This window comes from Accipiter gentilis, chromosome 1, assembly GCF_929443795.1.
Source record: "Accipiter gentilis chromosome 1, bAccGen1.1, whole genome shotgun sequence".
Lineage (NCBI taxonomy): Eukaryota > Metazoa > Chordata > Aves > Accipitriformes > Accipitridae > Astur > Astur gentilis.
The window spans coordinates 8,966,112-8,986,894 of NC_064880.1; the positions used below are offsets into that span (position 1 = coordinate 8,966,112).

General features: G+C 44.9%; 1 protein-coding gene across 6 annotated transcripts in view; it reads left to right on the plus strand.

Annotated features, from left to right (window-relative positions):
* The first annotated feature begins 65 nt into the window (after positions 1–65).
* Positions 66–20,783, plus strand: part of CCDC30 (coiled-coil domain containing 30) — a 38,873-nt gene continuing 18,155 nt past the window's right edge. For 4 of the 6 annotated variants that reach the window (XM_049798219.1, XM_049798194.1, XM_049798201.1 and 1 more), the window contains exons 1-10: positions 66–1,534; positions 2,064–2,231; positions 2,687–2,807; positions 7,949–8,139; positions 11,794–11,889; positions 12,739–12,892; positions 15,682–15,797; positions 18,508–18,615; positions 19,055–19,161; positions 20,013–20,205. In XM_049798219.1, the coding sequence (XP_049654176.1) occupies positions 1,490–1,534; positions 2,064–2,231; positions 2,687–2,807; positions 7,949–8,139; positions 11,794–11,889; positions 12,739–12,892; positions 15,682–15,797; positions 18,508–18,615; positions 19,055–19,161; positions 20,013–20,205 (1,299 nt within the window). In that variant the 5' untranslated portion in view covers positions 66–1,489. Of the gene's footprint in view, positions 1,535–1,935; positions 1,964–2,063; positions 2,232–2,457; positions 2,576–2,686; positions 2,808–7,948; positions 8,140–11,793; positions 11,890–12,738; positions 12,893–15,681; positions 15,798–18,507; positions 18,616–19,054; positions 19,162–20,012; positions 20,206–20,783 lie in introns of those variants that run through there. The other 2 variants (XM_049798210.1, XM_049798228.1) reach the window with 2 other exon arrangements.

The following is a 20,783-nucleotide window of genomic DNA, read 5'->3' on the forward strand; positions in this document are numbered from 1 at the left end:
GAGTAGGCAGTGAGGGTGGGGAGGTGAAAGCGGGTGGGTAGTGGTGATCAGCCTTGGGAGGAGAACTTCCTCTTGGCTATTTGCATGGAGTTAGAACCGGGATGTTCCTGGTTTTCTCTAAAGCCTGCTTCCATACGATTACCAACTTCTAAGCATATATTCTCATGCTTGCAGGAAGCAAAGTGTGTAATTTTGCGATAAAAAAAGTTAACTGCAGCTCTTCCGCTGTCCATTGTGTGCCTATTTACACGCTTTCTTTGAAATAAATTTGCTGGAAGTCTGTAATGCACAGTAACGCACAAGAACGCTGTTCTTGCACTTGAAGCCTCTTCAGAGGTGAGACTCTGCTCTATTTAAAACCACCAACCATTCAAGAAGACAGTGGTACTTTTGTAGTGATTACGATCACCTGAAAATGAGGTATGCTCATAAAATGAGGACGAGAAACCCAGCGGAGCAAGAAAAGAGCATGAGGATGGGCTCAGCGGATCAGGAGGGAGCTTTGGAACACTAAAGGAGTATATGTTTAGTGATGGAAACAGTCCAGATGGGTCAGGAGGGCTGAGATCCTGCTAGTAACTGAGTCGAGAGAAGGAGCTTATGACTTCTACGTGGCTGGGACTGACACCTGCAGAAGGTGGAGAGAGTAGTGCAGTGGAGACTGTTGTCCGTAGATGTGGGAAGTGCCCATCGGAGACGTGCAAATAAAGGAAGGAGAAGATGGTGGAATGTCCTGCACATGTTTGATGCACTCATGGGCTCTGAGAGCTGCCTGTCTTTGTCTTCCAGTATGTAATTGATGTGCACGCTGAGTCCTGCTAGTTTAGGGGTTTCCGTTGTCTTTATTTGGAGTCTTGCACTTCCAACCAGGGGTAGGCCAGCAAAGATGAGAGTATAAAAACTTGTGTAAATTGAACGTGCCCTTGCAGGAGTGTTGGCAGAAGGGGTGGGAGAAGTGCAAAAACTGCTGTCTGGAGTATTTGGGACTTCCTGTGTCAGGTAATTGTGAAGGAGAGAAATCTGAACTTTTTGTGGAGAAGACTCGGGCATCGGACCCTGTGGGAGTCTCAAGGGGCTGCACTGTGCGACTCAGGAACTGGGCTGCAGGCTTCCCTGCATAACATCTGCCCTTCTGTCTTCAGGAGGGTGCTGAAGCCCAGGCAGGGGAGACTTTCAAAGCTCAAACTAAGCCACAGCCATCCTGATCTGGTGTTGGTGATGGTCCTGTTTGGGAGGATGGGTGCTCTCATCCCACCAACATCTGTGGTGCTGGCAGTGTTTGGGCACCATCGCTTCCCTTTGGGGATGTCTGGTGTGGTACCAGGAGGAGGAAGCGGCTCCTGCAGGTCCAGGACCATCTCTACGTCACTTTCTGAGGATCCCAGGCTCTGCTCCGTTGAAGGTCCTCACTGTGCCTCCTCTCCACGTCTTGGTCTTTGCCTACCATCCTCTTGCGCAGCGCCTTCAGCTGGCGAGTCAGCTCTGCAGGATGAAGCCTGCTTTGTCCCTTGCAGTTTCTCCATCTCCGTTTCATGTAGGTGCTCGCTTTACCTCGGGGGAAGTCAGTCATCTCCCGCAGCTTCACGTGGGGGTTCCGAAGAAAATCGGAAAAACCTTCAGCCCCTTTTCCTTGGTTTTTGGTGCTAGCCGTAAGCGTTTCGGTGGATCCCTTTGATCGTGCGGTGGACTTGAAGGGTGGGTGGAGAAAGGGAGGCCCTAAACGCCACCGGTGTGGTGGCCAGGAGTGGGACGCGTCTCCTTCCTTGGTCACCCGAAGGAGAAGAGGGACCCTGGCTGCCACCGCCCCGCGTCTGCCGCGAGGGGGCGTGTCCCGACGGGGGGGCGTGGCTTAGGCGCGCGGGGCGTCAGGAGCCCGCCCCCCGTTGCCATGGGGACGGGAGGGGACGGGCGGCGGCCCAGGCCCGCCCCCCCCCCTCCCATGGAGGCGGCCGCCGCCGCCCCGGTGGGTGCCCGGGCTCGGGGAGGCGGGGGGACGGGGACGACAGCGGCGGGTCGGTCCGGTGGGTCCCCGTCGGTCACGATTCCTCTCGGTTCCCCCGCAGGCGGAGGCCCCGGTACCGGCAGAGACCGTCCGCCGCTGGCTGCGGGCGGAGGGCGCCGACCCCGCCGCCCCGGCCGAGGAGCAGCTGGGCCTGGCCTGGCGGCTGCTGCGACGCGCCGAGGCCCGGCTCGGCGACCTGGAACGGCGGCGGGCCGAGGAGATGAGAGACGTAAGGGCCGGGAGAAGGCGCCAGAGTTACCCGTCGGTTTTTAACCCCTCCGGGCCCAAACACTCCCGTTTCCCACTCTTTTTTTGCAGCAGCAGGTTCACGGGTGTTCCCAGCCAAAAGCTGCTTTCTCTTGCCCTCAGGAACTCACGGCTGTGCAGCCCAGTTCCTCGTGTTGGGGTACCAACAAGCACCTAGAGAGCCCAGTGTCTCCCACAGAGCCGGGGTTGAGAGTCCCCCCCACCCCAGCACCTTTGTACCTTTGTCCTGCCTTCCAGAACTTTCAGTCAAGTTTTTAACATCCCCAGATGTTACCAAGGCATAAAGAAGTAGTGTCCTACAAATGTGTGAGTTTATCGTGTAAACGTAGGGGAATGGAGAACTATTTGTGCCAACAGCTTGCTGGCGAGGCGTTGGTAAATGCGCTCAGGTATAGCGATGTCTTCTTTTATTTCTAGGTGGAAAGCTATGTGGGTCATGTCCGCAACCTGACGGAGGAACGGGATGCTATCACCACCGAATATGAAAAAGAAAATGAACAGCTCAGGCTTGAGCTGACACGGCTGCAGCTGCAGCGGGGTAATCCTTTCCCTCCAAAACACGGTCCGAGGAGATGCATTGACAGGTAGTGGTGTACAGGTCTTTCAGCAGAGCTGGTTTAAGAGGAGAGCAGCCTCTCTCAGTGAGTTCTGCTAGACCAGTGTGCGTGGTATGTTGTTTGGGAGGTTGGCGGAAGTGTTAATGAAATACTAGAAGTGATTTGTAATTGACTTAGAGGTTCTTGTCTGCTTTTGCTGCCTTTCTTCAGTGAATCGGACAGTTTCTCACTTCACGTGGCTCTGTTGTTGCACTAAGCATCTTCCAGAGGCTGTTTGAAGAACAGAGTTGATGGTGCTGTTTGTTTTCAAACTCTGAATTATTTGACAGTGACTCCCTGGGTAATGGAGCGTTGAGCTGTGTTCCCACTGAAGTCAGTGAATTTGCTGTTGGCTTTGGTTTAGACAAAGTCCACGTTTTTTAAAACAACTTTGAAGGACAGTGGTGTGTTTGTGATGGTGATTCAAAACTTGTGTATGCTTATTTTAGTATAGTCATTTTGTTTAAAAGAAGGTATTTCACTTATATTTCACTTCAGGTAATTTGCTTTCCTCTCAAACCCCGGGGTCCCTTTTAGTAAGGGCAGATATATTTTACTGAGTTTAGTTCTTGATTTTCTTCAGTATTGCTAGTCTTCTGTTGTGCTTTGAATACTGCTAGTAGCACATCATTCTCATTAACTCCTCCTTTTGTGGTGCATATTATCCCAGGCCTAAGGTAAAGTTGGGGGTGATAGCACAGCTTGAACAGTTTCTTTGTTATGCATGCTTTATTTGGGGCAGCAAAGTAGGAGTTTGGGGAAATCAATTGCAGTTTTGAGTATCCGTTCCTGTTTTGGCCACCCTGTGGGTTTCAGGTTGCACATCTGATGGGAGAGACTTTTCAGAGATGGGTGCGCTTAAGCACTGCCTGAAAATCTGGTTCCTCTGGGCATGTAAAGCCATCGTTTAGTGTTGAAAATGCTGGTATGCAAGGGTTTAAATGACTAATGAGCCTTTGCGAGCATAGCTGTGGCAGAAAACTTAATTACTGGTTCTTCTCTCATCTTCCCCACGAGGTGGCAGGCGAATGACAAAAATGTCCCAAAAGCTGGGTTTCCATTTATTTCCTCGTAGTGGCTCTGCTGCTTTGGACTTTCCCATTTTTTAGGGATTCTTGTAGCTGTTGAGCAATGATTAACATTCGAATGGAAACTGAGATCCATGTCTATTACCCTAGTGGGTTGCTAATTGCAAGCAAGCCATCCCTGAGGGGGTTTTGTGGTTCTGCAGTGCTTTGGTGTCATACGGTGTTTCTGTGCAGCTTTCTGGAGGAATTTGCTTTGGGATATTGCTGTCAGACTTTGGTTTTTAAGACTTATTACCTTACTGATGGCATTAGCTGTGGTCCTGCGATATGCATTGATAATTTAGTGATCTGGGCAGTGGATGAAGCCTTGCCTTCCACCAGGCTGTCCTCTGCAGTGAGGGATGCCAGCACTGGTGTGTTTTGGGATGCTTGTAGATTGTTTTCTTGAGGGACTGTCTTTTTGCTTCACAGGTCCGCTGCTTCACAAAAAACCCCACTGGCCATCTCTAGCACAGAGCACATGGATGTGCTTGTGCTTTAGCTACTGGACTTTCTCAAAGACTTCTGTCAGGCCTTTGCTTGCTCCAGGTCTCTAATGTACCTCTGCTGAGGGTTTGATGCTGCATTGCTGTGTCTATTCCCTGAGCCTCTGCTTCTTAGCAGAGTTTGTGCAAACCAACCCAGAGATACCTCCTGAGCCCTGTGGGGTGTAGGACAGGCTGAAAGTCTATCTTGAACTAGAAGTTGGTTGTCCTCTGGGTCTTTACCCCCCTTCTTATTTTTGCAGGGCAGCTGGTTGTCTTTAGCAGGGACAAGATGATACTGCAGATGAGGCTGGAAACGGGGCTGGAGAAGGCTCTCGTGGAAAGGCAGACCCTGGTCTACTGGGATTGTTAAACAAAAATGTGGACAAGGCAAGAACAGAGGATGGTAGTAGGGAGCTTTTGGGAGGCTTGAAATGGTAACGAGTTCAGATGGGAAAGGGCAGTTGAGGACAGAGGATGGTTCAAGTCTGTGGTACAAAGGAGGGGCCTGACCTGTGAACGAACAGGATCTGTCCTGATCTTGCTTGTAGTGGCAGCTGGGAGTCCTAGCTTTGGGGAGCTGAGAGCTCAGGAAGGGAAGGGGTAAAGACTCGGGTAGATGCAGGAGATCACTTGGGTAGGCTCTCGGGGCTGAGCGTGCTCCCTCTTCCAAAAGCAGCCAAACAGATCAGAAGCTCTGCTTGGTCTGAGGATTGCTGTGAGCAATTCAATCTGCTAAAACCTGTTTCTGATGATAAAAAGTAAGTTTCTACTTACACATTTACTTCTTGGCTGGAACAGGCTCAAAGGGTTACTGCAGAGAGCAGCCACTTCTGGTTTTATGTTGAGCTATTGATCTGAGCTTCACCTCATTTGGTACCTCTGCCCAGAGTGAAATTTTTCCTTTCCTCGAGGCAGTTAACAATCCGTTTCCAATGGTTCTCGTCAAATACGCCTCAGTGTTTTTGGAGGGCAGATCGATAACTCATGTGCTGCATTACCAAAAGCCTTTCTGAAAAACAAATGTAATGGCAGTAAAACACAACGCTGTTGGGGGCTTGCCTCAATTTGTTTAAAAAGTGAAACAAAAAGAATAAATAGTTGTGGCCTGAGCTTGTTTCTTGTAACAGCCGTACTGCTTAAATGTACCCAGCATGGATGAGAGGATGCAGCTTCTGTGGTGGGTGTGAGGATACTCATGAACTGCTTATTTCTGAGAAACTTCCTGGGGTAAGACACCTTTGCAAATATAAAACTCGCTTCCAAAGAAGCAACTGCAGAGGTGGTGCAGGAGATACTTGCTAGTGGGAACACATCAGTGCACTGGTATAACGTTGCTTGTATGAGGCATTTGCTGTTCTCAAGTAGGACATGTTAGATGTGGTAGGGAAGGTGTTTGAGATACTTGTAAGAAATTAGTGGGCTTTTACAAGCAGGTAATCTGTGCTGTGTATGGCAGACTCCCTTCATCCTCACAAATCTTTTTTCCTCTTCAGCCTGTTGAAAATTTCTAGGTTCTGTTACCCCAAACTATACTGCTTAATATTGTTTTGCAGGTTGGGTGTAAGGGAAGTACTTGCAAGCGAAACTGTCAATGCAGAAGCCAGCCATGTGAGTTGAGACCATTGGTCCTAAATGGAGATGGTTGTCCCATTTCTGGCCATAAAGCAGAGCAGCTTTTGGCTTATTTTAGATGGCATTTGGCAAAACTGTGGGAGGAAACTGCAAGGTAGGTTGGAGGCAAGGGGGAGTTCGGTTTAGTATGAGCTGTGGGCTCTTCATAATGCATATGGAGCAAGTGGCCAGCTACTTTTAAATTGTAAAATGCAATGTTTTGCTCAGCTTCATGCAGGAAAGCTGCAAGTCAGCCATGTTTGACCTCTTCATTGAACAAGCTTTAATTTATAATCACAGGGGAAGGCGAACGGGAAACCGCAGGCTGTTTTCCATCCACAGGGCTGGACAGAGCTGACTGCAAAATGCAGAGTGGAAACATGCGATTGATTTGAGCCTTAGGATGTGATTGCATTGGGTCCTCTGTTAAATCCAGTGTATGGAAATGAGGAACAGACTTGTCCAGAGCTGTGCATGTATCCTGTGTAACAGTACGAGGAATTTTTGCTCTGCTTAACTTTAGGTGTCTAACTTTAGCTCCCTAAGCAGTGAAAGAGCATGAATATTCCTCTTTCCTCCATACAAAACCCACAAGTCGCCCCAGTTCCTATCCTACAGCACTTGGAAACCTTTATAATTTGGTTTGGGCTTGAAATTGGGAGCAGCATTTTTTGGTTTTCTTTTTAATACGAATTACATAGGGAGGTTTTGAAAAACCCTTCCTTAGCTTAACAAGCTACTGGATCCAGTGCACGTGTTGCTGCCCTGACCATGTGAGAGACCAAAGGTTCCTCATATTCTCCTGGCAGATAAATTTCCAACCATGCAAATGAGGGGCTCTTTTTAACAACTGTTTTTTGCACAAACACAATGATGCCTAGCCATAAACCAACTTTTCTTGCAAAGGTTGTTGTCATCTCTTTGCCTTGGAGGCCAGTACAGAGGCTTGCCAGCTATAATTTTGGGATAAATGGTGAAAAATTGGAAGTTTAATTCTAAAATTATTTTTTTGCTCCTTTAATCCTACAAGAGACCTTCAAATAACAGGTCTGTGTTACCAGAAGCAGTCCTTAGCCTGTGTTTATAGCTGGTTTGGAGGAATGGGTCAGGAACCCTGTTCAGGGAGTGATTTCTAGGGTCATGTTTTAAGAAGTACTCTTGAGTCCCTTTGTGCCCACGGGGTGCTGTTTCTCTAACTCCACTTCAGACCCTCGTCGGTTCCCCACCATGCTTTCCTACCATATCACATGGGATACAGCACCCTGATCTCCCCCATGGGCTGTGCACAATGCACCAGGTGCTGCTGCGCATCACTGCTGTGCATGGGGAAAAATAAGAGATACTCAGATCTACCTCCCTACCAAACAGTCCTTAGGAAAATAGTGATGCTCTGCTTATATGAGTGATACGGTATTTTATGTCACTTCTTCTAAAGAAAATGTTTATGTGACTGCATGTCCATCTGTTTGGTTTCTCTTAATGCCTATTTAATCTGTTGTTTTGTTTCCACCAAGCTGTATTAAGGGTTAAAAGGGTCGAGGATAACCAGGTTGGTGAAGCTTAGCTGCTGGGTAGAAGAAAATGGTCGTAATAACTACCCTACTTAAAACAAGGCAGGAGAACTCAGTCTAGACGTAGCAGGTCCTATCACTTGCTTGGCGGGCAGGGTAATAGATGTCAGGAGAAACATTGGAACAGATCAGAAACATTGGGACAGTGGGAATGGTGCTGAGATAAGAACAGGGGATAGGAGGCACAAAGGGAGGTGAGAAGCAGGAGAAGAGACTACATGTTTTATGAGCTCTTGGTGAGCTCCAGGGCTGTTGTGGTAGGGAGCGTTTAGAGGAGCTAGGATGCAGATTTGGAAGGAATTGGGCTTCATTTGTTCCTCTGCTCACAGAAAGCCTTGTCTTGCAGAAGCCCAGCTGAAGGAGGTCGAGGAGATGCTGGAACAGGAAGGCTTGTCCGAAATAGCTCACAGTAATGCCAGTGAACAGATTGCTTATTTACTGGTGGAAAGAACGACGCTGCTGGAGAAACTGGAGATTGCAGACCAGAAGTTGAATTCACACAGCTACATAGACAGGCTGTGTGTGGCACAGCTTCAGGTACCTCCTGCTTTAGCTTCTCAGGCTGACTGAAAGCGTTCTGGGGAAAAGGATGTTTCTGAGATACTTTTTAAAGTAAAAATATTTCTCCTATCTATGAGGACACTGTGGATTCTTAATGCTGAAGTTAATTTCTTTATTAGTTTTCACATTTGTGTCTTTACACTTGATTTGCTCCCACATCTTGCATAGTGATAGTGATCAGGATTAATTTTAACAGAGAACGTTGAAGAGTGTGATATAGTTGGTCTGAGGATCTTCAGTGAGCAATAATGACTTTCTATTAATCCAGATTTCCTGATGATCCAGTATTTAATTTCAGATGACTGAGTTCCCCTGAAAATCATTAATTTAAGAAAATCTCTTCCCTTGTCTTCTAGCTGCTGAGGTAGAGGATGGAAGTTAAGCAAACCTCTGCTTACAAACTGAGTTCAGTAAATAAATTTCACAGCATGACTTGATGATTGGCAGGTTAGAGAGGACCATCCATGTCTTGATTTTTTGCTTTCTGAGGTCGAGATGAAGGGCACTGACAAATGGTGGAGGAGCAGCAGCAGCTACTGTCTGTTGGAGAGACAGTTTGTGACCGATCACTTCACTTAGGGAGATCTCCCTCCCACCAAGGCCCCGGACTTCCATCTACTCCTGAATATGGCCATTTCAGGCAACTGGACCCCTGGAACTGCTTGGTTCTCATAGCTGTTTCTCCCATATTGCTGTGCTTACTGGCCTCATCCATAACTTAATTCTGACAGCAATGGCTGTCAGATGTACAGGAGCACAAAAATTGCTGTACTGAGCCAGGTCCAGATCCTGTTTAGCCCTGCAGTATTTGTGATACAGTGTTAAGTTTTTCTTCTTTCTCCCAGTCTCCTCCTGCTGCTTCAGAAGTCGCCAGGCCAGGTTGCCTGTCTGGAGGGAAAGGGGTTGCTCCTACCTGGGGACCCAGTGAGTGAGCTTAGGGGAGAAGGATCCAGGCTGCAAGGGGGATGCAAGAGGGCCAGGAGCTGCAGCCCCTGCAAAGCGCAGCCAGTCAGGATTCATAGGAAAGCCCTCCTGGGGACAGAGAGGACTGGCAGGGTTTGGTGACCTCGAAGTTGGAGTTGGCTGGGGCACAAGCAGGTGGAAGACTTGCAGACAGACCAATTCATTGCTGTCTCATCTTCTGTCACTATCTTGAACTTTCTACAGTTTTAAGTTTCTAGTTTTTCATTCTGATAAAACTGGTTTGGACTTCAAAAGATTATTGGCCTTTTTTGGGCGAGCTCACTGAAGGAGGGAGGCTTGGCAGACCTGCTGCGAAGCTCAGCTTGGTTTGGGCTGTGTTGTGTCATCTCACCAGAAGGCAAATGCAAAACCTCAGAAGACAGTGTCATAGGAGGGCAAATATGTTGTGATAGTTCATCACAAATGCTCTCCTTGCCTCCAGTGGCGTGCAGTGTCTGAGAGGCTCCATCGTGTCTACTAGTCCTTGATTAATTTTTATCTTCCATTAATTTGGTGGCTTGTTAAACCCATGCAGTTTTCTTAATATCCTCAATATCTTACAGTGAGGAATTTCACAGCTGAGCTACTGTCACATGAAGTTCCTTTGTTTCAACCTACCATATCCTGGCTTTGTTTGATGCTCTCCAGCTCTTGTATTAAGAGGCAGGGAACAATTGCCTTTTTATCTGCCTTTTCTGTGCCACTTGGGATTTTACTGACCTGAAGAGCATCCCTTTCTGGCTGGAGAGCCCTAGTCTGCTAACTATTGTAGGGCTGGGTGTCATTCAGGATTCATCCATGGTACAACAACACCTTCAGATGTAAATAGCCACCTTGGAATCAAAGAATCTGTTTGCAGTGAGGCAGAGAAACTTCGCTAATGCACTGTCTCTTGCTCTTGGATACAAAATGCCTCTCTGCAAATCGGGAATAATCTACCCGTGAATGCCTGTCACTTGGTACAAATGCTTGCTGCAAACACACCATTTTTTCCTAGGGACCAGCATAATAGAAACCCCACTGTAGTTAAAAAGGGGAGACAGAGCTGTAACCTTCCAATTAAGTGCCAGTTAACTGTATCTGCTACCGAGCATTTACCGGGTGTGACTGGATTTGCTCTTCCTTTAGTGCCACAGCTGAGTAAGGGAAGTAGGCCCAGGGCAAATGAAGGATGCAGATGCCTGCAAGTCTGGTGTTGAATCCAAACCTTCTTGCATGGAGCTCGTCCTTCTGAGGATGCAGCTGACTTCTCCTAGCAGTCCCTTCTCAGGACCGTTCTTTCTAATGATCCTGTAATGAACATGTTTCTGTAACAAAACTGGTCTTGAATGCTGGATAAGGGTGGAGAGAGTGTTGTAGCACTTGGGCTGGGTGAAGGACAGAGCCCCAAGGCAAAGTCTTGTACGTGGAAATAATATAGGCTGTCTATGTGTGAAGAACAATGTGGAGTTTACTTGAATTCCTCCTGGTATGTGGTGCCAGAGTCCCCTAGTAGGTAGACAGGCCTATGAATACCTGACTTTGACCCACTTTTCCTGCAGCTGTTTAGAGGAATGAGACTTATTAAAGGAAAATGTATTCTTGCTTGATCAAAACACATTATAAGCTTAATGCTCCTCATTTCTAATCAAATGCAACTTCTCTGCAGTTCTTACACTGGGCACCTTGTTTTCTGTATTTTTAAAACCAGGTGAAAGATACATTGGAGATCTATTTTTCAGGAAAACAGTTCCTCTAAAGTGGACTGTTTATTCTCCCCAGATGATGTCATTGCTGTCCATGCTTGTGAACTAGAAACTGTTGATTAAGCACTCCATTGTTTGGGGTAGCATCACACTTGTTTTACAGAATCATTAGAGTCACAGCAGTGTTACAGGTTAATAGGTTAATTGCTCTTGTTACTCTGTTTACTGGAACGTGTAGCCTTTCTTATTTGCAAATGACCTGTTACGTACTTGTTTCACTCTTATACTGGAGGTCCAGATATGTTCCTGTCTGTTACAGTAATGAATGCAGCTTTTAGCTAGACTGCTCAAGCATAATTGATTTTTTTGATGCATCCTTGCTAATGCAAAAAGCCAGGGTACAAACATGCATCTTTGTGTAGTCATCTCTAATATATACGTGGGGAAGTGCTTTCTGAGCTCTGGTAGAAGGCATGGCGTGTACAAGCACCTCTTTAGAGCCAAGGTGCAAAATAGTGACAACCAACCTCCTGAGCATTAGCAAATCCTTGATGCTGCTTTATGTGTGCAGACTGCAGGGGAGCAGGAATGCATTATCTTGATAAGTGGATCAAAAGAGAGGGACATGGGGAAGTAACCCAGGGTTGCTCTGATAAAGTGAGTCAAGCATGCTCAGCCCCAATACATTTCTTTGGGCAAAGCTGAGCCTACAGGCTCTAAAAGTAAGATGCCAAGGAGATCACAGGTTTTTAAAAAAATAAATACTGAACCCATGGAGTTCCCAGTACTAGCGGAGACAACTGAGGGATTTTCACAAGGATTTGGGATAAGTCTGGTTGAAATGTTCTCTTCAAATATAAGGTATGATTGCAAAACCCCTTCTAATCAAGATATGTTGAAACTGCAAATCCTACACACTGGTGTTGAGGGATACATGGCAGCATGCTTTCTGGTGGTGGTGATTTATTAAAATCTCTTTCAGTGCAAGGATGAGTTTGGTCATGTTCATCAGTCACTAGAAGATGAACTCCAACAACAGCATGAATCCGTGCAGCTTACTGGAGAGACAATGAATAAGGTAATATGTATGCACAGTTTCTTGCTAATGACATGGCATGTAGTTTAGATTTCAAGTAGTGGGTCTGTTCTTGAGCATGCTGTGAGGTTTTTTTATTGTTTTTAGCTGATGGGATGCGAGTGAGCTCTGAACTTCAGGCTGTGCAACCACATGAGCCTGGTGCTAAGCATGAGTTAATTGCTTCTCCTGAGAGTCAGGGTTAACATCTCACCAGCTTTGGGTCAGGGCTAGCTTGTAAGTACTCACCTGCCTTTAATGGTATGGAGATGAGTAGACCAAAGTCAGGGGGGTGAGAAATAGCTCTTTTTATATCAGCTGAAATTACTTTTCTGCAGAATCACAGGTGAGTGGGAGCAGTGTCTTTCTCCTGCACTCTAGGATCAAGTGCAGACTGGAAGAGGAGGTTAGCAGCATGAGGCTGGCTTGGGGCTAGCTCTCACAACAGCCATGGGACCACAAATGTGCAGAATTGAATTGTCCTTGGACCAAACTGTCATGGGGTGTGGTGGAGCCCTCTCCTTGGAAAACCTCATATATTATGTGTTTGAAAATGCATTGCAATTAATGGCATTGTCTTGAGGAGGGAAAAACAGAGTCTTGTGTAGGAAAACAGCCACAGCATGCTGGTCTGCACCTGCTTTTTGGCATGTGTCCATGGTGAAGAGGGTTATTCACTGCGTGTCTGTCTCTTGCCTCTGCAGTGGCTTCCCCGAGTTCACCTGCTTTCTGTTTGTGTTGCCGCCCCTGTTCTGGTGGGCCAGGAGTAGTGCAGAGGGGGCACCTGCCTTGTGGTTGCATTGCCAGGAGGGTTATCTCATTTCTTTTGGAGCATTAGCCCCTGTGTTTCAGTCCTACAGAGAGGAGCTGGAGAGGGAACAAACATCACGTGCAAGAGTTGAACGAGATCTGGATGAGGCCACACAGAAGCTGCTGATGGCCCAGGAGGAGATCCGGAGGTTGACAGATGAGCTGGATGCACAAAGAAAGGAGCAGAGCAGAATTGGTAAGCGCTTCTTTTGTGGCTGTGTGCCACTCCTAATTACTGGCTTGCATTTAGACCACCCCTGGTTAGTGTAAGCCTTGGACTTCTCATCCAGGGGAGTTGGAGGCAGGCTGTCCTGTATCCTCTCTGCTTGTAATGTGGAAAAATCAGTGTCAGATGTTAGCCTGAGATCCTGTACCTAGGATATCAGAATGCAGTCGTTAACAGTCACAAATCAATTAATTCTGAGTGGGGAAAACGGAGACATGGGGTTATCTGATCTGTGATTACAACAGCAGGGTCTTGACTTCCTCTCCCTGGCTCATATGCAGGGAGAAATTCATGCCCTAGGAGGCGATCGAGAGGAAATCATGACTTGGTCCAGAAACAGAGTAGCTGAAGTATATTGTACACAGTGGTAGCACAGCTGGACCACTCATCTCTAGGTTCTTTAGATGCTATGTTTGGGATGCTGCCTTGTTAGGAGTTAATAAGTGCACATAACTGGAGCTTATCAGCAGTCTTTAAGTGACTGGTTAGATTCTTATCACTGCTAATATTTTCTTAACCTCCTTATTGAAATAACTGTTGTTGACCAGCCCTTAAATATTACATTTATTTTTAAATACTGACTGTAAAAATAAACAGTTTTCTGGTGGGAAATCAAACTACTTGATAAAGCTCTTATTGGAGTGTCCCTTAAAGCCAGGTGCTTCACTGCTACCTCCTACAGGACATTTCCCAAGCAAAACACTGATTTCTGGATGCTTTTTCTCTGGGTTACTTACGTAGTCCCAAAATCTGTGATGCAGAATTTCAGTGGAGAACAGCAAAATGTGATGAGATAACATTCCTGCCCCATGTGCCTTTGCAGAGACTGACTTACTTATGGAGACTGGTACCACCTGGGTAGGTTTTATGTGTGAATTGCAGGTCCTGATGCTGACCTCGCAGCTCATGCCCAACACTCAGACCTAGCTAAACCTTCTAGTCAGCCTCCAAAATCATTGTTTTCAGCCTTTTAATCAAAGGCAGGGAAATGAGCACTCCGTGGGCATCTGCTTTGTGTATTGATTGATACACGTGTGTCCCTGGGGATGGAACGAGCATTGTATTGCAGCCTCCAAACAGTACTGCTTCTCCAGATCATGGACGGGCTGCAGTGTGCGACTCTTCTCAGTGGATTGTAGCCTGTGTATTTATAATCTTCTTAAATATCAAATGAATATAAGGCTTTCCAAACTGTGAGTAATGGTTTAATGCTTGTTATGTCTTTGTGGTTTATTATGCCGCAAATATTAGTGTGCAAAATTAGTGTTATAACATCTTAGTGGCTTTCTCGATAGTGTATATCTACATGCCTTCTCCTCCTGATGAGCTTCAGAGGCAACTGCTCTATAAATAAATTGATTTTCTAATATAAACCTAAAATGAAATCTCTGATCTTTAGTAACGCTCCACTTAGTGTATTTTCGTTCAGTGATAACTTGCAGCTGCTTGCCTGTATTGAAGAGAAAAGACAAGATTGCTCCTGGCCAGTTTGTAGCCCAGTTATTGGGTTTTCAGTGATTAGAGATTTTAAATTGTGTGTCTAGCTAGCTGCTGCTTTTTTTTTTTGTTGTTTAATTTTCCTTCAACTCTGTATTTAACAAAGTACATTAAAAATGTTGCAGAGTTTAGTGTTCAGCAGCATACAAATGAACTGCCACAGCAAAACTGTCTCTTTATTATCCTTGTAGAATCAGCCTCATGGTCAGCCCTGCAAGCACCTTAGAGCCGGGAGGAAGGGGTGAATGAATGGAGAGAGAGTGCTAAGTCACACTGTTTACAAGCGGAGAAGATCCAGAATTTTATCAAGGCTTTCTGTAGTTGTAAATGGGCTTTTCAGCAAAATGAACAGTTTGGTAGAAGGGGTTCCTTGCCTTTTATTTTAAATTACAAAACTGAAAATCCAGTGTCAAAATCCTTGTTTGAAACAGGGTTGGGTTCCCCACCCTCTCCCAACACTGGGACCAAGAAAGAAGATATGTTTTTATTTTTGCCTAAATAAAAGTAAAATTTAAGCTGAAATTTCCTGTGCCTAGCATTAAGCTGAAAAGGGAAAAATCTTTGTTCACCTTTTCTGTAAGAAAAACTGTCATCTCACTAGTTTTTCTTAGGATACCACTGTATATTTGGACATGTTTACGTCAATATGCTCTTAATACAAACATCTTTTCCTATTTCTTGCACTTGAAATACTAGGTAGTCTGCATTAATTGGTGTGACGGTTGCATATGTTTATTGATTCAGACTTGCAGGTTGGTATGCAACCATAATTTTTACTGTACAGGCCATTTCATAAATATTAATGCTAGCACAACACTGATACATTAACTTTGATTGTGTTTCTGCTCATAGCAAATAATGAATTTTAGGATGAAAATAAGATATGTGGCTGCTTGGGTTTTTCAAAGCTTACCCTAGTTGTCTGTCAAACCCATACCTACATATCTGAGGTGAGGCATTTGCCATGATCTAGAGGTAAACTGAATCCCTGGAATAACTATGGAGAGACTGCTGTGCTCCTGTAATAAACATAGCACTGCTGTTGAATCTGGATCTCCAGAAACACAAACCTCTACTATGTGAGTAAGAGAATGTGTTCCCCTATGTACGGGGAACTCCCCTCTGTGCTGTTGCACACATATGCCTGTGCATAAGGGCAATGCAATTTCAGAAACCTTATTCATGTGTTAGGTCCCCTCTGAGCTTGGTGGAGGTCAAGGTCCAAACCAGTGCTGGTGACCTGTTTTTTCTGTTCTGTACAGACAGGACTGAGCTACAGAAGGCCATGGAGCACAGCAACAAACTGGACAAGGAAATTCTGGCGCTGCGAGCACGGGTCCAAACACTCGACTTGGAGAGAAAAGCATTCCTTGATCTGGTGAGTACTCATCTCCTGCTGCTGGATCTCCTGGTCGGCCATGGCACCAACGAGCCTCTGCATGGACAACACTGCTGGGCTGTCTCCTGACATTCAGTTCTACTCCTTAACCTGCCCTGCCTCTTTCTTTCCCCTCTCTTTTCTACAGCAAGTCTTTCCAGAGCTGTGGTTCTGATCTTTCATGGCTCGTGGAGTAATAAACTTTGGGAAACAGGCAGAATAAATATCCAAAGAGTGTTTTAAAGCATCTGCTGTTACTGCAGCCCTGAAAAAATTCAGCTCTCATAGCGTCTTTCAGTGCAGGAAGAGTTTGATGCTCCACTGAACACAGAGGGGACTGCGCGTGCTCAAACTCAGCATGTGCTTTAGGGATTGCAGCGTAGGGCCCTGAAATACATGTTTTCCTGTGCCCAGTGTACTGGATCAGGTTGATGCTTTCTGTCACTAGCCAACGTTTGCAAAAAATCAAGTGGGTAAACAGAATAAGCAACATTTCTACCTTTTCTTGAGGAGTGTTATTAAAGACAGCAAATAAGTGTAGTCTAAACCCCCAAACTAGCTATTTTTAAAACAATTTTAAATTTATGCTCATGTTTTGATACCTCTCAGCCTCCTTGGCTACATTAAAATGTGGTTACATTGATTTGCTCAGTAGAAGATAGACTTAATCCTTTTGATTTTGTGTGGGCTTTCTTAAGTGAATTACTTATGTTACTATTAGTTAAATGCTTAGTGTTACGTTACTAGTAGTTAAATACTTGATGTACTACATTTAGGATTCTCTGAATGCAATAATTTTTATCAACAAGATAGTTCCTTACTGAGATTGCCAATAGTGAGTGAATATAATGGTCTGTTTCCCATTAGAATGTGTCATTTGGCACAAATTCTGTTTCTGTTCTTAACTCTCAAATTCTTTATATCAGTCCTTCAGCAGCCAATAATTGGTTGCCAGCAGCCTATAATTACTTACACCATCCCAGCACAGATAGCTCAGCAGCTGTCTTGTGGGGCTCTTGGATTAAAATGAGTATTTTTAAAGTAATATGAGTATCTCTGAGAATACCAGGCCCATCTCATTACAATAATATCAAAGATTTACTTTATTGAATATAATTAATTCACATTTGAGGATTTAAAAAATTTAGTATGTAGTTCTGTTCCTTGCATTTAAAAAAGTTGCTGGTTCTTCCTTAGCACAGCATCTAAGCATATCTGTAATCTCAAACCTTCTATTTACAGGACAGTCTGTTTCTGGGTCTGCAAAAAAAATTACGTAATTTAGTTCACATTCCTCAGTTTACAGTTTTTTAATTCCAAATAACATTTTCTTTGCTTTAGGACATTGCTTCTTTCAGTCACTATGTATACATACACCTATATATATTTTTTTTTTCTAAATATATATAAAAAAGAATTATATATACACAAAAAAATACACAGATACAAATAAGGTATTGTTTTCTCTGTACAGAAAAAAAAAAAGCCAGATTGAGATCATTTCCAACCAACCGTGTTGTTAAGCTAAAAGCATATTACCTTTGTTCCTTAGGAATGAGGTTTAACTGTTGGTATAGAAGTTAGAAAACCATGATTTTTAATTTGTAGAAGCTGAACATGTACTTTATTACAAGCCACAGAAATTCTGCATCCTGAAGTCTTTTTTTCTGCCTGCGAGTTACAGACAGCCAGCTGAGGAGCAGGCTGGCCAGTTGACTCTGGTTTGGTTGTCTGTGGGAGACTGACCTCGTCCCTACCATGTGCTCCACCAGTTGGAGTATTGAGCCTTAACTGTGCAGGATTCGGTCAGTGTCTGTGTGGCGTGAGTGAGTCTGTGTGAGCGGGCTCTGCAGGATCCTATGGGTGTGGATGGAAGCTGAAGAGACTGAAGAAAGTAAAAATGCATGCTGAGAAGGTGGTGTGTGAAAGCTTTGCAAGGGCTGATAGCTCCAGAGACTAGCAGTGCTGTTAAATCTGAGGAAAAAAAAAAAAAAAAAAAAAAAAAAAAGATAAACCTGGGACACTAATGCTCCACTGAACCTGTGCAAGGTCCCTAGCATCGTCTATGTGAGGCTCAGATGGCATCCACGTGTGCTGCTGGATACCCTTGAAGAGTACAGGATTATATCTTCATCTGATGAAGGTGAGCACTGTCTGCAGGACTTCATGAACACCCATCCAGATGCCACTGCTGTACAACCCTCCACTTCCGAGTAAATGGATGGGGTTGGCCTCCCAGCTATTGCTCCAACCAGTAGCCAAGAGTGAGTGTGCGAGTGAGTAAGTGACTGTGTGGTGTGAACAGTTGCCTGCTAATAATAATATTATATTGGTCCTATTGACAACAGCAAAGACTAAAAGTTGTCTTCAGAAGTAGTAGCTGTGATCTGTCTAGCCCTCTGCCTTCAATCCCGTTTGGTAAAAGGGGATGTACGACATGTGCATGATCAGTAACTGAAGTAAATGAAGAAAAATCGTTTACCCTTTAATGCAGTGCAACATTTCCCCTTTTGTTGCTATTTACCTCTATAAATAGTCTGAGGCCACACAGCTGGAGTAGCCACATGATCTCGAACAATCCCTCAAGCTGAGTGGTTAATATTAATAAATCTGCAGTTTATCTACAGCAAATTTGAGGGGAATTTTAATTCTCTAAGACAGCAGGATGAATGTTCACCAAAAATAAAAGCAAGTGTTTTTCCTTTTGAAGGTTGAACAGCTCAAAGAGGAGATCTGTGAGTATCAGAAGAGTGAGAAGCAAGGACTTCCATTGCCTGCGCCAGCCAAGACTGAAGAAGTCGCTGCGTCCTCACTGCAGGTATTTTCAAGGGCTTTTTGTTTGCCATTCTAGAAAGCAAATTGAGCAAACAGGCTCTCCTCTGCATTTCAGCCCCATGCCATAAATGAAGATGCATGGCTTGTAGTGCAGAAATGCATGTGTTCTTCTTTCTATGTATGCATGAGTGCATCCTGTGCAGGTGTGATGTAGGATTTATGCTGGGCCTGACAAATACACTAACGTGTAGAGCATGTCTCTTGGCGTAAACTAATACCCACTAGTGCCTTCATATTATTATGGGTCTTGGGTGGGTTTTGCTCCTATGGCTAGTGGATCATCTAATGCAGATAGATGTAGATGATGTAGCTCATGTTTTCTGGTTGTCCTGTTTATTTATGAGAGACTCCGGTAGCTTTGGAATCACATTGTGCTAAGATTTCACTCTTAATTATGTGCTAACTTTTCATTTTCTTTTGAGACACAAGGCACAATGGATGAAGGGAGGATTGAAGGAGACTGCGTTTCAGGCAAAGCTGGCTCAGATCAAGAAGACAGATATCAGGGTAGTGAAACATTTCATAAAAGGTGAGCAATGTAGAAATCCTTCATACGTTGTATTTTCACAGTGGCTTCTCTAGCATTCTGGTTGCTGGTATTCTGTCTTGCAGGGTGGATTTAAGTATTGGATTCTTTAGAATACTCTTTGGTACTACTTTGTTCCTCTGCTCCCAAATCAGAAAGTTTGGAGGTAATGCAGTCCTGAGTGGGTCTGTAGCCTTTGGTATCAAGAATGCAGGCTGTTTTCTGACACTTTCTCCAGTTTATGGCTTTCCTAGAAGAATAGGGCTGGGCTTTTGTGGCTCTCTGCAGACAACAGTGTTGTTTTCAAAACTGTTTTGCTGCTGGCAAGATTTCTCTGGATTTGGTTGCTGTCCAGGGCTGTACTAAAACACTTGGCTTTCAAACTTAAATATGTAAACTATGATTTTGAAGGGAAGTCAAAGCTTCGTTCTCTTGTGGCCTGCTCAGGAAGCTACTGTGCCTCTTCTAGTAGGTTCAAGGAGGAAAGGGGGTCTGATCCTATGTCATCCCTCTGACTCTCTTTCCCTTCAAATGCCCAAGCCTGTTTCTCCACCTCAAGCAGTTGAATTTGCCATTGCCTCTCTGCTGTTAGCATCCTCGTGCCTGACCAGCTTTCTCCCCAGACCTTCATCATTTCTTGTGTAGAACCTGTCACCACTAATTCCCATGCATCACCACCTAAATAAGAGCAGGCACAGGTCATGCTGGATGTGAGACTCAAAATTAGCAGGACAGAAATATTCCATAGTGAAAAACACAATGGCTTTTCCTCATCGGTGGTAAGCAGTTTGGATGTATGTCAGGGTATTTACATAGCAGTTCTAGCCTTGGTGATGTTGGTCTTTGGTGTGTAGGTGCCGAGACGTGATTGAAAACATCGAGGGCAGGAATTCACAGCTCCTTCACAAGCTGCAAAAACTGAAGCAGGAGCATGAGGATTTGGTTGAGCGCAATGAAGAGCTGGAATCAATTCTGGGAGAGACACAGATCCAAACCAAGCAGGAGAAGGAACAGTTTGAGAGTGAGGTGGAGGGACTTCACCGGAAAGTAAGTAAGGAATGGAAGAAATATGGTTTGTTTTTGTTTAATTCTAGCTGCTTTTCTTTCTGCATATTGATTAGTAAAATAAAATTATGTTTGACCTAAAGCTGCATGCTGCTTTGTTTAGTTTGACAAGAAATACAACTAGCAAAACCTGCCAGCTTCAGAAAAAAGGGGAAAAGAAGGAAAAAATTCCAGCAGTGAGTAAATGGTGCTTGCTTGGAGGTACAGATTTCTCCAGTGTCACAGCAGCATTGTCTTTTCCAGCTCCTGTCTCTGCTCCTTGGTGCTTGGGCCGGCAGTTTACTAGCTAACGTACCTCCTGCATCCACAGGAGTGAGATCAGGCAACACTCTCCTCCCATACAGCCTTTATGTATATATGGGCTGTGCACCCTTCAGTTTCTTGGCTGAGCTGAAGCAAAGCCTTTTAGTTTCAAATTCAAATTCCTTTTTTCTCTGGAGCTATTTCTTCTGAAGCTTTTGTAGCTTAGAAGCTCTGATTTCCCCTGAGAGGCTGTCTTAGATGGCATCAGTGCTCCTGATGGACTTCAGCGTTGGTCTCCTGCAGGAACTTCTTTTCCA